This window comes from Monodelphis domestica, chromosome 3, assembly GCF_027887165.1.
Source record: "Monodelphis domestica isolate mMonDom1 chromosome 3, mMonDom1.pri, whole genome shotgun sequence".
Lineage (NCBI taxonomy): Eukaryota > Metazoa > Chordata > Mammalia > Didelphimorphia > Didelphidae > Monodelphis > Monodelphis domestica.
Genome location: NC_077229.1, coordinates 299,518,483 through 299,535,265, shown reverse-complemented (window position 1 = coordinate 299,535,265; position 16,783 = coordinate 299,518,483). Strand labels below are relative to the sequence as shown.

Below are 16,783 nucleotides of genomic sequence, written 5' to 3'. Positions count from 1 at the left end.
GTGGCCATTACTATAAATAATAATTAACATATTTGTAGTACTTACTATCTGCCAAACACTATGCTAAAGCTTTACAATTATTAACTTTTTTGATCTTCTCACCAGCCTTGGGAGACAGGTACTGTTGCTATTGCCATTTTATAGATAAGCTGAGGCTGAGATTAGTTAAGTAACTAGCTCAAGTTCACCATTTAAATAAAATGTCTGAAACCCGATTTTAACTCTGGTGTGCTTGGTGTCATTTTCCATAGCACTTTCCTTGCATCCTAATTCTACATAACTTCTTCCCCACCACCACCTCCCACCCCCCCAAAAAAATTCTAGGCAGTACCAGGATTCCTTTTTTCATAAGGCTTTTTTTCATAAGGTTTGAGTGGCCAAGAGAAAAAGAAAAAAGTGGAGAAATAAAGGATACTCTGCTACATTCTTAAACAGAAATTCTCCAACTTCATTTCTATTATTTAAAATTCCTGCAAGGAGAGACATTTCCTGTTGGAAAAAATATCTGATTGTTATAATTTAAATAGGACACATTTATATTATTATTTTCACAACTTTAGCAATCAGTTTCAAAAGGAAATAGATAATTTTATTTGATGTTAAATTAACATCAAATTAATTAATTCTCAAATACGCAAATGGATCAGTTTGGTTGATTCCTCAGAGATGTACCTTAAAACCACTCCATGCCTGCTTCATTTTTTGTGCCTCTTGTCCCTGTCCTCCCATGAGTTCATCAGAAGGGATGGACACTAAAATTGCTGGAGGCCTTCTTTGCTTTCTCTTGACACTGAGGATACCACTGGAACACTTGAAACTTCACTTACTTTGTGAATAGCCCATCTTCTCTTGCTAGCATTTATTTCCCTGGTAACATCTTTTACTTTTTGTTCTTTGCAGTTTTTATTATAATGTGCTTATAACTATAGTGTTCATTTCCATTGCCCTTTGTAATACTCATTTCTTATCCTTTGAAGAATGGTGTTCTATCTTTCAACTGTGCATCAGTAGAATACTGTTATTAAAGTGAAGAGAGGCTTGTAACTTCCTGATGACTAGGATGTTCTGCAATATTCCAGGGCATCATATAACCATTATCCTGCTATCTGCAAACAGGATTATCTAGAGTCATTTTTCTCATAGAGAATCCCTTTCCAGTTTTGACTCTGCCTTCGTTCCTTATCAGCACAAGGGTGGAAAGATTTGGGAAAGCATTCTCTTCCTCTTTTATGTTTTACTTTAATATTTATGAATAGAGTGCTGTTAATTAAAGTGTCATTTCTATTGTCCTATCTTTTGAGGGTTCATGATTGATTTTGATATGTAAATGAACTTTCATTTTTCATAATTATAAACAGTCATCTTGTAGCCTTTACATTTTTCATTGCATAATGGCAGATATGTTCTGTGTTAGCTTACTACTTGTGAGAATCAAATTTGTTCTCTATTAATATCATTATTCAGAATTTCTTATGCTGATAGGTCTTAATGATTTTGTATACATGTAAAAATAAGGCACATAGCTTAGTGTAGTTATTGATATCTTAGTTGTTTTTTTCTTAGTGTTAATGAAGTATGACCTTTTTTTAATTTTAAACTCTTACCTTTTTTCTTGGATTCAATACTGTATATTGGCTCCAAGGAGGAAAAGTGGTAAGGGCTAGGCAATGAGGGTTAAGTGACTTGCCCAGGGTCACACAGCTGGAGGCCAGATTTGAACCCAGGACCTCCTTTCTCTAGGTCTGACTCTGAGCCACCCAGCTGCCCCATGTATGAACTTTTTTATAATGCTCTATGATACCTTCCTCCTTGTGAATTGATCCCTTAAAACCCTTACAGTTTTGTCACCTCCATGGATTTTATCTGTGTAAACTTTGTCCAATTCCACTGATTTTTTTATTCACCATTTTTACATGCTATGATGATAGTGAAAACAAAAGAAACCTTTGTTGAAGATCATTCCCTTTTTTCCTTCTGTTTCTTATCCTTCCATTGCCATTCTTAAATGCCCTACAGATAATTTTGCTTACCCTTTCCAGGTTTTCTTTAATCTGCTTCTATGCTTCACAGTTTTAAGATGAATGAGCTGATGCATGAAAAGCATTTATAAAGTATTATGTACTAATTGCTGTGTTAGGCACAAGGGATACTATTTTTCCCTTCAAGGAGCTTACATTCTGATAGGAGAGACAACATAATGGTAGCCAGAGAAGGAAATTAAAGTCTTGAGAAGTCACAGAACCAAATGGGTTTTTCCTGTCAAGATAGGCAATGTAAGTGTTATGAATTCAGTTTAGAGCAAGAGTTGAAAGGGCAGAGGACATATTGTTATGACAGAGCAAAATATGGCCAGTGAAGAGGAGGAAACTTGGTCCTAGGGAGTGCCTTTGGAGAGTAAGCTACAATGTAGATAATCATCCATTAACCTACTTTGTAAGATTTTACAAATGAGTTTATATTTTGAATTAGTATTTTCTTTAGCCACCTTTCTCTGTGTTTTGCAAGTTAAGCCAAATGTTTGCCAACTAAGGTACTTATTAGTTTTAGTTTACTCATTTAAAGATTAAAGATTAAAAGATAATTTCAAGAATTAAAGATGAAGGAGCTTAGATAAATTGTCAGTGTAATATCCGTTGTCTTTTGCTGATTTTTCATTATTAACCTCTTTTTCAAATATTTCAATATACTGTTTCAATTATCACTTTTTTCCCCTTGTTATAGCATTTTATTAATTGACAGGTCAGAGACCTAATTGTATATAAAGCTGATTTAGGGATATCTTCTATATTAGTGACAATTTTCCTTTTTGCTAAAATATAATCAGTTTTAAGTTTGAGATATTATATGGTGCTCACCATGTCCAGTGCTCTCTCACCATCCTCAGCTATTCCCACTTTTGCATGAAGTCACTGAGTATCAATATATGTTGATTTATTTTGGACTTTTCATTAGAATTTTCCTACGTTTTCATCTTCTGCAATCAATGCTGGTGAATAAGCTGCATTAATTTTTATAATCTTTTATTTGAAAGTATTCATAGGTACTACACTATGAGATGACAAATGTCATGCATGTAAAGTTAGGTGATTTTTGTTGCCTTTGGTTATCCTCTTCCTTACCTCTTCAAACAATTCCTGTTAGTTGTCCTTCCAGTCTTCTCATTTTGTTTCTATCAAGTCATAAGGCAACTGATACATTCCAGCTCCTATATTTCTGTACATTTTGCTTGTTATTGAACAAGGATCTCACATATAAAGTACTAGAAACTAAACTAAAAACTATTGGCAGTCTTAAATGCATTATGATACTTAATATTCTTTGCTTTTTCACAATGTCCTATTCTTATGTCTTAACTTGATTCTTGAAAGGTTGGTAATCATTTAAGAAACCCATTTCTACTTCTTGATAGAAGCTTCTATCAAGACGATAGTGTCTTTGATGATAATAGAAAAGAGGACAGAAGATGACAGGAATTCGCAAATATTTTGATGTATAATTAACAGCAAATTTAATTGCCAAGACATCTTTGGATTGAGTTTTTTCCATTTATTTTTCTTGGCACTTTTAAAAAAAAGATAATCAGCAACTTTTTAAAACTTTGTTAGTCATTTTCTATTTTAATGTCTAGACTATTAATTTTAAATCATTTTCATTTTTCTAATCCTAGACTAATTTTAACACTGTTCTAACAAGAGAAAAAATGAAGAAAGAAAATATAATAAATGATCTTAGTGACAAATTGAAAAATACAATGCAACAACAGGAACGAGATAAAGGTTAGTTCCATTTATTCTAATACAATATTTTAATCTTTTGTTTAAAATTTACAGCTCATCAAAAATATCTTAAATGTTATTTTGTTCATTGATTTTGTTTTATTCTTTATGTTGTTCAGATTTAATTGAATCACTTTCTGAAGATCGAGCACGTTTACTTGAGGAAAAGAAAAAACTTGAAGAAGAAGTAAATAAATTGCGCAGTAGCAGTTTTGTTCCTCCACCATATTTAGCTACAGCTCCTGAACTTTGTGGTGCTTGTGCACCTGAACTCCCTGGTGAAACAGACAGATTAGCTTCAGAAATAGCAGATGAAGGAAGAACAGATTCAGCAATGGAAACAAGCATGATGTCTGTACAGTAAGTGTTCATTTATGTGCATGTATCCTCAGACATTGCTAGCCAGGCCTTTCCAGAGAATTATCTTAGTGCACAGTGTGTAACAAGGAGAGAATGTTATAAGCTCTAAATAATGGAAGGCCATATTTTTGCTAATGATACTGACACAATACAAAAAGGGTTGCAAAAATAATTATAAGTCTAGTGTAGTTAAATGGTTTAATGCCTTACTTTCAATCAAAGAAACACAAAAGAATTAACATTAACACAATAAGAAACACATTTGAGTTACCTAGGGATATTAATTAACTATCATTTTATTCTTTCTTGTTTCTGGTAGAGTCAGTAATCTATAATCAGTATATATGCTATTCATAAAGTTTTAAGCTTTAAAGAAAACTAAAGGACATAATTGTGTAAAGCAAAGGGCCTTTTGTCATGTGAACAATAATTTTATGTAGTACTTGAAAGATTACAAAGCCCTTTCTTTAAAATAGGACTGAGATAATAATCCAGATATTATCATGCCCATTTTAAAGACAAGAAATCAAAAGCTCAAAGAATTTTAGAGACTAGCCTTTCTTTAGATATCTGGCAGCAGTGTCTTTGGCATCTCTATTAGTGTTTTTTCTTATATGATATCTATTTTTTTATTCTATCTGTCTTGGTATATATTTGTCCCCTTGCATTTCAGTTTAAATCACATTTGGTTAAATTTGCAAGAATATAGGCAAAACTGTTCTTGCCTCCTCTAATGTGGTATGGTCTATCCCTGACCAAAAGCCCTTTTTCAACTACTATTGAATTGACAGTTCAGAAATGTAAATCCCGTTCTCTTAATCAATTGTTTGCTTCTGAAATCTTTATCTTTCAAAGCACCTCATTCTCATCTGTAGCATTTATGGCATACAGAAGTGATTAAAAATTTCCCCTTTAGAATAATAAAGTGGAGGAATTCCATGGGGACTGGAACAACCTCCAGGAAGTGATGCAGAGCGAAAGGAGCAGAACCAGGAAAACAATGTACACAGAGACTGATACACTGTGGTACAATCGAATGTAATGGACTCCTCCATTGGTGGTAACGCATTGATCCTGAAAACCCAGAGGGTTATAGGAGAAAAAACACTATCCACATTCAGAGTAAAAACACTAAAGAAAAACAACTGCTTAATGACTTGGGTTGAAGGGGATATGATTGGGGATATAGACTCTAAATGAACATCTTAGTGCAAATACCAACAGCATGGAAATGGATTCTGATCAAGAATACATGCGATACCCAGTGGAACTGCGCGCCGGCTATGGGAGTGGAGGAAGGAATAGAAAATGATTTTTGTAACCAACTAATAATGTTTGAAATTGACCAAATTAAAAAAAATTCTAATGATAAAAAAATAATAAAACAAATAAAAAAAACTTCCCCTTTATCCCTACTGTCTTCATTTTCATGATTAGGTCTTTTATTTACAAGTAATGCTAGGGTTACAAATGAAAGCACAAGTCAAACCCTGCTTAAAATCTAAGAGGGGAGGCAAATATTAACAATTATAGAAAGTGAATTGAGGGTGATCTTAGAAGGAAGACAATAAGCTTAAGAGTCAGAAAAACTTCTAGTAGTAGATATAACTTTTATCTGAGACTTGAAGGAAGCAAAGGAAGCCCAGAGGTAGTGACAAAAAGAGAAAAAATGCCAGGCATATATCCTCTGGTATTCAGAGTGCTTCATAAACTAGTATCCCACCATTGTCCTCTTTCCTCTATTTGGTCTGGAAATACTGGCCTTCTGACTGAATTCTTATCTTTTTACAGGAATGTTTTCTTGATTTCCCCCTTACTTCTACTACCTTTCCTTTGTTATTTCCAATTCCAATATAAAGGCAGTTTCCTTCAAAAAAACAAGGAACTCTCTTTAGCCTTCCCTTGTTTCTTCAGTGCTGACCTAGTAGGCACTTAGTAAATGTTTATTGACTGACTAATTCATATTCCTATTTCTTAGCACCCATTAGGAGCTTCACAGATATTTATTATTTGATATATTTTATCAAATTCTTTGTTTAAAAGTTATAGATTTTGAATAGGAAAAGATTTTACAGGTCTCCTACAATTTCCTTGTTTTTGCAGGAGAATTGAAACCTCAAAAGGTTAAATGACATCCCCAGTGAGCAGATTTTAATCCAAAAATACATTTAGTATTGCATCAACTGATAGGACCATTTAATTTTCCAGAAATTCATCAACCATTTATTTTTTGAGCTCTTCATTTGTTTCTTTTCATGGGAGGTTCAGAGGACATAAATCACCCAATCACTATCATGCAGCTTTCACTAAATGGCCACGCTTAAATGTGTGTATTGATCACTGGAATACTATAGTTGTTACAACTTGGGGAAGAAAAAAACTGAATTCATACTTGTACTTAATATACTAGAAGATATTATATTGGTCATTCAAAAGGAACAAAAGGAAAATTAAAATGAAACAAGTAGTAAGATTTAGTCCCAGAAATTTAAGGGGGAAATAATTTTTATTTTACATTCACTAAATTTTAAGTTATAGATAGCATATTCTCATGAGATGAGAAAAAGTGAAGATAGACTTTCCAAATATAATAACAAATTCATGATTCATTGAAGTGTTGTAAATAATAAAGCTAGTCAAGATTTTTGGAAAGCATTTGATATCCTTTTTTTCCACTTTTAATTTTCTTAAGCTTGTGTCAAATCTTAAAATCTTCCAAAGTTCTTAATTTTAACAAACCTTTTGAAAGCTGACTTATTAATAAACTAAAATAATTTTAGATTGCAGTTAAAGATAGGATTTAACTTTTTTTGAGATGATTATTTCTTCATAAATTCCCTTTTTGTTCTCTGTAGTGAAAATATTCACATGTTGTCCGAAGAGAAACAAAGGATAATGTTGTTAGAAAGAGTAAGTAACTTTTAAAAATTCTTCACTTTGGGATACTCTGGGGTATTCATTAATAAGTTTTAGCTGACAAGTATATTTTCTTTTTCTTCTTTGAATTTAGAATTTAATTCTTAATTATTATGGTTTTTTAAAGGGTATAGTTAACATTCTTAAGGAATTCTGTCTCTATTAAAAATAACTTAGCAACTCAGATAATCTTTATAATTTTTTAATACCAGTTAAGGTACTTATTAGAGATAATTATTAGAGAAAAAAACTAGAATCTTTTCACATTTCCTACTTTTAGTAGCAGTCCTATATTAATTTTAGGAATGGAAACATATGTTGGGAAGTTTGGGAAAATGAGAAGTTGTATTTATCTTGGTTGGGTTAAAAATATGAAATGAGAAGAGCAATAATCTTTTTTTAACCCTTACCTTTTATCTTAGAATCAATACTATGTATTGGTTCCAAGGCAGAGGAGTGGTAAGGTCTAGGCAATGGAGGTTAACTCTGACTTTTGCCAGGGTCATACAGCTAGGAAATGCCTGAGGTCAGATTTGAACCTAGGACCTCCTGTCTCTAGGTCTGGCTCTGCTACTGAACTAACCAGTGGCCCCCTAGCAATAATTCTGATAACATAAGTATAATTGATGCACCTCAAATGGGTAAAAGTCTGAATGACAAATAGGATCTTGAGAATTGGCAATTCTTTTTCATGTAAATATTGTAAATTAGTGCTTAAATAGATATGTTTATAATTGCTTTGTTTCAAGCTTTCAGGGTATTTTGAATTGGTTCATATTAGAAAATGTCACCAGATACATAAAGCTCTTTTAAAGAAGTTTTCAGAGTTTCATTTTTCTTTAGATTTAATTTAGCTTTCTCAAAGAAGTACTATTTGGCTTCAAGTATTTTATCATTCAGATTGATTGTACAGAAAATAAACTATAATTTGTTCTCTAGACTTTGCAGTTAAAAGAAGAAGAAAACAAGCGGTTAAATCAGAGACTAGTAAGTATTATTTAGCATACTGATATTTCTTAGTGTTATTTTTGTACCCTTTTCATACATAGGATCACCATCAGTAGTTCATCTGCTTTTGAATGCTTTGTTTGTATTAGTTCTAAATATTCTGAAATGAACCATAATCTCCAATTTTCTTTGCAACAAGTACTTTTCAAATCAGCATATACATATATATATATATATATATGTATGTATGTATGTATGTATGTATGTATGTATATATATAAAGGACCTATTTGTTAAATAGTTCCTATTTATGTATTAAAATTTTTTAAGAATTCATTTAAATTACAAATTCCCTCTTTTTCCTACCCCTTCCTCCTTAATAAGACAATATGATATCAGTTTAAGGGCAGCTAGGTGGCTCAGTGGATAAAGAGCCAGTCTGAATATAGGAGGTCCTGGGTTCAAATCTGGCCTAACAGTTCCTACCTGTGGAACCGTGGACAAGTCACTTAGTTCCCATTGCCTAGTCTTTATCATTCTTTTGCCTTGACCAATACTTTGTACTGATTCTAAGAAATAAGGTAAGGGATAAATAAAAGTAATATCAATTATAAATGTGAAGTCATGCAAAACATTTCCATATTAGTCATATTGCAAAAGAAAACATTAACATACAAAAAATCACTAAGGAAAATGAAGTTTAAATCTTCTTCGGTTTGTATTTAAAGTTTTATTAGTTCTCTCTCTGGAGGTGTGGATACCATTTATCATTATGGGGCCTTTGGAATTTTCTTGGATCATTGTCTTGATGAAAATAGTTATGCCTTTCACAGTTCATCCTTATATCATTACATGGTTATCCCTACAGTATTGCTGTTATTGAATTCAATGTTCTCCTGGTTCTGTTTACTTCACTTTACATTAGTTCATAAATCTTCCTAGGAATGTTTTCTGAAACATTCATGCTCATCATTTCTTACAGCATAATGATATTCAATCACAATAATATACCACAACTTGTTTAGTCTTCTCCAGTTGATGGTCATCTTCTCAATGTTCAGTTCTTTGACAGCACAAAAATATGCTGGGTTGGAAGATATGTACAGTTTTATAGCCTGTAGCCCTTGGGTATAATTCCCGATTGTTCTCCAGAATGGTTAGACTAGAAGAAGCTTCTATCAGAGACAAGCAAACATAGTAGAATTGTGGCCAGGGCTAATTTTTTTTTTTTTTTGAAAAGTCAGAGATAGTGAGTCAGTGTTTAATAGAGTAGATTTATACATTCTTTCCAGTAGCAATGTTAGGCAATTCGATTACAGTTTCAGACCTAGAAAAGTAGAGAGGCTTGAAGGTATATGGCAGCAAGCAGGAATTAAATGTGTGAATGAGTGTGGGTAGAGGCAGAAATAAAGAAAATGTCCTACTGGGGCAACCACTAACCAGGATAATGAGCCCCCGAAAAGATATGGTAAGATAAAGTCTTTGTGGGAAGTGTTTGTTGTCTAGGAAGCATGATAAGGAGATGACTGGTGAGTAATTTAATATAAAGTATATAATCAGTGTCAGAAGAAGAGAACTTGTACCTGGAGTAATTGCTAGCTAGATTTTGAAAGAAAATATTTCAAGCAAAGTTGTAGAGAACATTGAGGATAGCTTATTTGTGTAGTTAGTAGTTCAGTTTTCTTTTAAGTTTTAAAAGGATTCTGATATCATTGGTAGAGTAAGATCTATTCACTCCAGTGAATCACAGACCATTAATAGTATTACTACATGTACACTCTCTTGGACAGGATGATACCATGCAACCATTAATATTAAGTTAAATAATATAGCATATATAATCTTCAGCAAACCTACAATTTGTTTTACCTAAGCACTGTACCCTTCACAGGTGGTTGTAGGCCATATACTCAAACATATAAATACACATTTGTCTATGATCAATATTAATACCTTATAGAGAAATTCACATTCTTCTCATTTCCCTCATACTTTTTCTTCATTTACTCATTTAATTCTTTGTGTGTATATGTATATAATTTCAAAACCATTTAAAATGTATAATTTCCAGTGGAATTGCTTCTGACTCAGTAGAGAAACATGTAAGACTTATGACAGTCACTGTGCTGAGCACTGAAAATTTAAACAAAATATAATCAAATGATCAATTTTAAGTCAAATTGGTTATATACAGTTGAGAAAACTGAGACCCAGGAAGGTTAAGTGATCCACATAGGTGAGGTAACCAAATATTTACAGGTAGAAAGAACCACAGAATCAGAGATGAAAGGGGTCTCACCAGCATCTAGTCTAATCCAGGAAATATCAGCTCCTTAAAGCTCCTTAAGAGTAGATTCTTGGGGGGCAGCTGGGTAGCTCAGTGGATTGAGAGCCAGGCCTAGAGATGGGAGGTCCTAGGTTCAAATCTGACCTCAGACACTTCCCAGCTGTGTGACCCTGGGCAAGTCACTTGACCCCCATTGCCTAGCCCTTACCACTCTTTCTGCCTTGGAGCCAATACACAGTATTGACTCCAAGACGGAAGGTAAGGGTTTAAAAAAAAAAAAAAAAAGAGTAGATTCTTGGCCCAATATTTGGCATGTAGTAGAACCCCTCCCCCCTCTTTCCCATTTATTCATCATAGAAAAGGTACTGTGAATAAAAAATGTGAATTGCAGAATTGTCTCTAAATGACAGTTTTATTCCTTGAATGTGCAAACAAATATGCTACTTTTTATTGTTGCCAAGTATAAGTTCCTTTGTTATTTGCTTTAATAATTGGAAAGAAGACTTCATAGGATTGTAGAAATTCTCTACTCTAATTCCATAATTTAGTAGATGAGGAAACTGAAGACCACACTTGCATTTCTCCCTAATAATTTATTTGTGTTATCTCTTTTTTACCCTAACAGTCCTGTGACATAGGTACTATTCCAAGAGAAGTTAAATGACTTGCCCAGGATCACACAGCTAAGAAGTGTCTGAGGCAACATTTAAAGTCAGATTTTCCTGACTCCATGTGCAGTGCTACCTTTGAGTTTACTATACTTTTAATGACAAGCTGAAATTATTGATGTTTTAAAGCCCCTAATCTTGTAAGTTTATTTGCAAAGGATATCAGTGAGGGCCATTAAGGATCATTTTATCCTCTTCTTTTCATAGATAAAGAAGTTGATATCCAGATAAATTGATTTCCCCACTGCCACAAAGCATTTCTTACTGTGTCAACACTAAGAAAAAAAACTAATACCCATATTTGATAAAGGTGGGGAGCATAGTAGCATTAACTCATGAGCTTTATAAATCTACACTACAATGTCACCAGAATATATATTCTTAAAACATATGTATCTTTTTGCTTTTATATTGCATGTACAGTGTATGTTTTGATTAAATTAATAGATTAGAGGAAGTAGAATATTTTCAGCTTTCAAGCATTTCTTACCTAAAATATAATTTCTATATGTTTCCTCCTTATTGCCACTTTGCAAAATTTGGAATTCCATCCTTTGTGCAGCCTAACCCCCCACTCCATGTTTCCATAAAATTACATGTATTTAATGTAAGTTAGAGAGCCAACTAAATACAATATATGTTCACTTTTCAATCCAGCTATATTTTTAATAAAAATAACTTTAACATCAGAGAAAACTTCGGAAAATTGTTCAATGTAATTATATTCAGATACTCAGTGATCAAGGAAAATAATTTGAGTATTTAACCAAATTTGAATTCATTCTTTTAGATAAATGTAATTTTTAAATTTTTTTGAGTATTTTAGGTTTCTAAGTGTCTAAAATCCTGTTTGGCTAAATAATAAATTATTTGAGGACAATAAGCTATTTCAGTATATCATATCCTTTTTACTGCTTCTCTTTTTTTTCTCTTTCAGATGTCTCAAAGCATGTCCTCAGTTTCTTCAAGGCATTCAGAAAAAATAGCTATTAGAGAGTAAGTATTTATTTTGGGGAGATTATTTATGTAACCAATGTAATAGGGGATTATTTAAGTAGGAATGATAATTCAAGATCAAATCTGCCAATCTGCTTCCTTTCTCCCTTCTTTCTCCCTTTCTTCTTCCCTTTACCCTCCCTGGATACCTCCTTCATTCCTCCAACCTTCCTCCCTATGTGTCTCTCTAAAATCAACTCAGAGTATTATGATGTATCAAATAAATCACTCTTTTCTCTAAGATTAAGTAAGGGGTTTATTTGGGAGGAAGAAAAAGATAAGAAGATGGAGTGAAAGAGGGCTTGGCGTTTCCCTAACACTAGAATAATTCCTATGTGGAATGGTGGAATATAGTTCAGATTTGGGAAAATTGGTTAACGGGTCTTGAAATTCAGTCACTATAATATGGCAGAGAGAGAGCTGATCTTAACCCTACACTATATACTAATCCTTTAATATTCCTTTAGCCTCCCAAAACAACAAATCCTAATCTATCTTAACTATTCTGTCTACCTAACTCTATGCTAAGTTTGGATATAGGAAAATGGCTTAGGTAAATAGGAATTTTATATGAATATAGTATTTGAACATAATAACAAACCATGTAACAATTTTAAACAATTTCAACAGTATTTGGAATATGTAACTGTCTATTACTAACAATTCTTAAATCATAATGTAATCTAACTTCTATTCTTAAGTTTTATATCTGTCCCTACATTCCCTAAACTTTTAACAAATTTTTAAGCTGTTGCTATTGTTAGTCATTAGAATATTAATAAATTATTCTAATATAGTTTGTTAGTACATTAGTATTTACATATGTACATAGGTTATGTCTACAGATTTATATATATACAAATATAATACATTGTTTTGATTTCTGTGCAAGGTCATGCAGATAAGAAATTTCTTTGTTTGAATTTTCCACAGAAATTTATATATCAGTATGAATTTTGTGTGTTGCAATTATGCATGTGTTATATACTTACCCAGTCCATGAGATTTCTTTCCACGTTGTATTTATGTGTAGCACATGTATGTATATATGGAAGTTAACATGCGTGTCACATTCTTACATGATCACAAGTCCAAAATTTCAAAGTCCTTCCATGTTTTTTGTTGTTGATTATAGAAAACTATGTCTTGGTTTTTCATCTGTGTTGTCTATTGTCAACTCTTGATTGGAGTCCTGTGTTATATTTAGCATTCAGGAGCATACAGGAACATGCATGCATGTAAGGTTTTCATGTGCATGTAAGAGCGAAATTTTTCATTGTCCATGGAAGTAAGGTATGAATTCTTCATGAGTGCTCATCAGTATTCATGAGTTCTTCATGCTTGCAAGTAAGCTTTTCACATGATCATCTTCATGAGTGGGTATATGTAGTATGTTGTATAAGTTATTAGATGTATGCATTTTTTATGAATATGATGTTTTCTTCTTGATGTTTGAATTTTCACAAGGGGATTTATTGTTTGCTCTTTGATGTTAAGATATGTTGACTTTTTGAGTTCTCTTGGAGATAGAAATTTGATATATTTCATTTGATCATAAAGTTATGTTTTCATGTGAAATAACTTTGTTACTCTATTTGTTACAATTAATGTTACAATTGTTGGCAGAGACTTTGTATAGACTTTTAGAGATTTTTCTTTGGAGCTAGTTTTTAAGATGTCTTTTTCTTTCTGTCTATTTTACTGCATATATTTCTATCTGGATCTGTTTCATTTGCTTTAGCAGTGCTTCTCTGTTTTCATTTCTACTCTCCTGTGCTTTCCTTTATTTTAACATGTGCAATGCTCTCTTGTCTGTTCTTTCTGTTTTGTCTTTCATAGCTTTCCATTGTTTCCATTCATAGGTTTCCATTTATATGGACTGTTGTTGATTATTGCTAGGGCTATTTGTGTTGTTGATTTTGACTAGGTCTATTTGTTTCAGATGTCATATTTATGTATCTTCATTGATGTTACTGTTACGGGTGTGATACAATTTTACATGTGAGGCATGGAACCATGGATCTCTTTGATCAACCTTTATAGATGTTGGGATTGTTATTACAACTGTTGTTGGACCGATCCATCTTGGTTCTGTAGGAGATTCTCTATTAAAGTTCTTGACATATACTTTGTCTCCTGTTTTATCTTATTATGCAGTGAAAAATCTACTGGTATTCTTTGCACAAACCCATTTTCTCAGTTTGTCTAATCTACTTTGTATCAGTTTTAAATATTCATGAAGTACACATTCCCCTTTTAACATGGACAAATATGATGGCTTTACTGTCCTACCATGCCAAAATGGTTGACTATATAGCAGTTTAAATGGTGATATTCTTTAATTTCTTTGTCAAGTCAGTTAAACATTTGGAAATATGGGAATATCCTGCTATGTATTGTCTCGAGAAACCAGCAACCCTTAGAAATGCTGTAAGTTCTTTCTTGGTCCTAGGGATGCCTAGCTTCTGTAGGTCTGCTATTCTTTTATTCGAGATTTTCCTGGTGCCCCTATCTAGGACAAATCCTAAATATTCGACTGTTGGAAGGACCCACTGGATTTTCTTTTTTGAAACTTTATGTTCTCTCTTATGAAACTATTAATAACTTCTTTGGATCCTCCAAACATGTTTTTGGGTCAGGTGATGCTAGCAGTAAGTCATCCACATAATGTATTAATCACAGCCACATAATGTATTAATCTGCTATGTTTGAAAGTTATAGTGGCTAAGTCTTTCTGCAAAAATTGACAAAATATTGAAGCAGACTCACAACATCCTTGCACTAATTTGGTGTAAACAGCTGAGTTTGTCCCCATTGTGAAGCAAAAATAAAATATCAGGGTGTAATGGTATTGTAAAGTAGGTGTTGCTCAAATCTAACATAGTATATATCACCTAGCTTCTGAAGGTATTTGAGTTATTATAGCATTCAGAGAAGGTGTGACAGTGTGTTTCTTAAAAAATTATACCCGTTTATATCCTTTAGAGCCATTACAAATCTCTAAGCTGAAGTGACATCTTTAATAGCTAGAATTGGATTATTTAATTCAGACACAGTAGGTCTTAATATGCCTTTTCTTGCAAACTCTTTGATTGGTGTTATTCTTTCTTTTGCTTCTTTAAGTAATTTGTATTGTATCTTAGGCAGTATTCCTTCCCTGACCTCAGTTTTGACTGGTGTCACTGACTTGATCCTACCCACATCATTTTGATGTTTTGCAATCTTTTGGTATTTCATACATTGATGTTAAAATTTGGATTTTCTCAGGTTCTTCTAGTTCCAGGTATAGCAATGGGTAATGCTTTAGTGAATTTTTGGGTAAATGCAAGTAGATTTTCCCAGATCTTTTACATTGCAAAGTTGCTTGGTTCTTATACAAAAAAATCTCATCCTAATAGGTTATCTAGACATGAGGGAATGAATAATGTACTCTATGGTGAGAGGACCCAATTTGACCATAGTGCTTTTGAGCTCAGGGACTTGTATTTGTTTTCATGCCTGTCATTTGAATCCTTGGCTCTTCTATCACTTGCTAAGTTTTGTACTCTATTCATCTTTTCAAATTTAACTGCTATTCCACCTATATTACTTTGAATATGATTATTATTTTCTGTTTTCTCTTTAGTTTTATAGAAGCTTGTCTTTTACTATTCTTCATTTCTCTATGTCAATGCACCAAACTAAATACACCATAATTTTGGCTTCATAATTCTCTCCTAACAATTTATGCATATTTGGTCTTAGTCCCTGCATTTATAGCTTTTGTAATTTCCTGAAGATTTGCTGCTTGCTGACCTATATTTTCCTTGTGTGTTCTTGTTGTTAACCTCTTATATCTTTTTGAGAAAACAGTCTTTGATTAGGTGTCCAGTTTTATGCCAAAAAAAGCATTGCCTGGTCTCTCTCTGTACTTTTCTTTGTTGAGAAACTGGTTTTGAACCATGTTCAAATTTTTGATTTCCTGAATCTCCTTTTCTTTTAGATTTTGTTCTGATTCATGCAATTTCTGTTTTAATTCAGATAACTGTATATTCTGATCTGTGTGAATGTCAAATATGCGTGATGCAGAGTCCCTTAGTTCTTTCAAATTCACTGAATCATATTTTGGAAAGTAGTGTTTGAAGAAATTCCTAAGGTGTGGCCTCAATACCCATGATAGCCTCTGCTGTCTCAGAAAGTTGGTCTTTAAATGTAGCTGGATGTTCTCCCTTCTCATCTTATCAAATTTACCCCAAGCATTTGGTTTGGAGCAACACATCTTAATAACTTGGAGCAAGTCCTCTCTGATAGGTCATGCTAATTGGATTAGAGAAGTCAAAACCCTCTCTTTGCTCCTCAGTTGGCCATCTCCTCAGGGCACTTTCTGATCTTGTTCTATCAATAAATTGGTAATGTTCTTGGGGGGAGGAGGGGACTAAAATGTTCTGACAAAAGGAATTCCATATCTTTAAGACTGGGTTCAAAAATATGGAAAGCCCCTTTTAATTCTCTATGGGATCTATGGGGCTCAGATATAAACTTTGGAAATCTTTTCTTTATAGAATCCAATTCTTGCATTGTGAATTGACTTTGGAGTACAACACTCCAGCTGTATCAGAGATCATAGTAATGTCTTTTAGTGGAAGAATTTTTTTAGCCTCTTTGTTTTCAATAGTGTCATTGTCATTTCCCTATACACCCAACTTGGTTTTCTTGGCCTTCTTTTCTTTATCCTTTGGTACATTATATGCCTGACCATTTCCCTTATCCTTGATCTGATCTAACCCCTTTGCCTTTAAAAATTCCTCTTCAGCAGTACTTCCAAATTGGTATCAACTACCATGATTTGTGCT

At 33.0% G+C, this 16,783-nt stretch overlaps 1 protein-coding gene across 5 annotated transcripts in view; it reads left to right on the top strand.

Moving 5' to 3' along the window:
- Positions 1 to 16,783, top strand: part of RB1CC1 (RB1 inducible coiled-coil 1) — an 87,632-nt gene that overhangs the window by 61,418 nt on the left and 9,431 nt on the right. For all 5 annotated transcript variants that reach the window (XM_056823913.1, XM_056823909.1, XM_056823911.1 and 2 more), the window contains 5 exons: positions 3,668 to 3,776; positions 3,896 to 4,136; positions 6,992 to 7,046; positions 7,992 to 8,039; positions 11,893 to 11,951. In XM_056823913.1, coding sequence (XP_056679891.1) covers positions 3,668 to 3,776; positions 3,896 to 4,136; positions 6,992 to 7,046; positions 7,992 to 8,039; positions 11,893 to 11,951 — 512 coding nt within the window. The remainder of the gene's footprint in view (positions 1 to 3,667; positions 3,777 to 3,895; positions 4,137 to 6,991; positions 7,047 to 7,991; positions 8,040 to 11,892; positions 11,952 to 16,783) is intronic.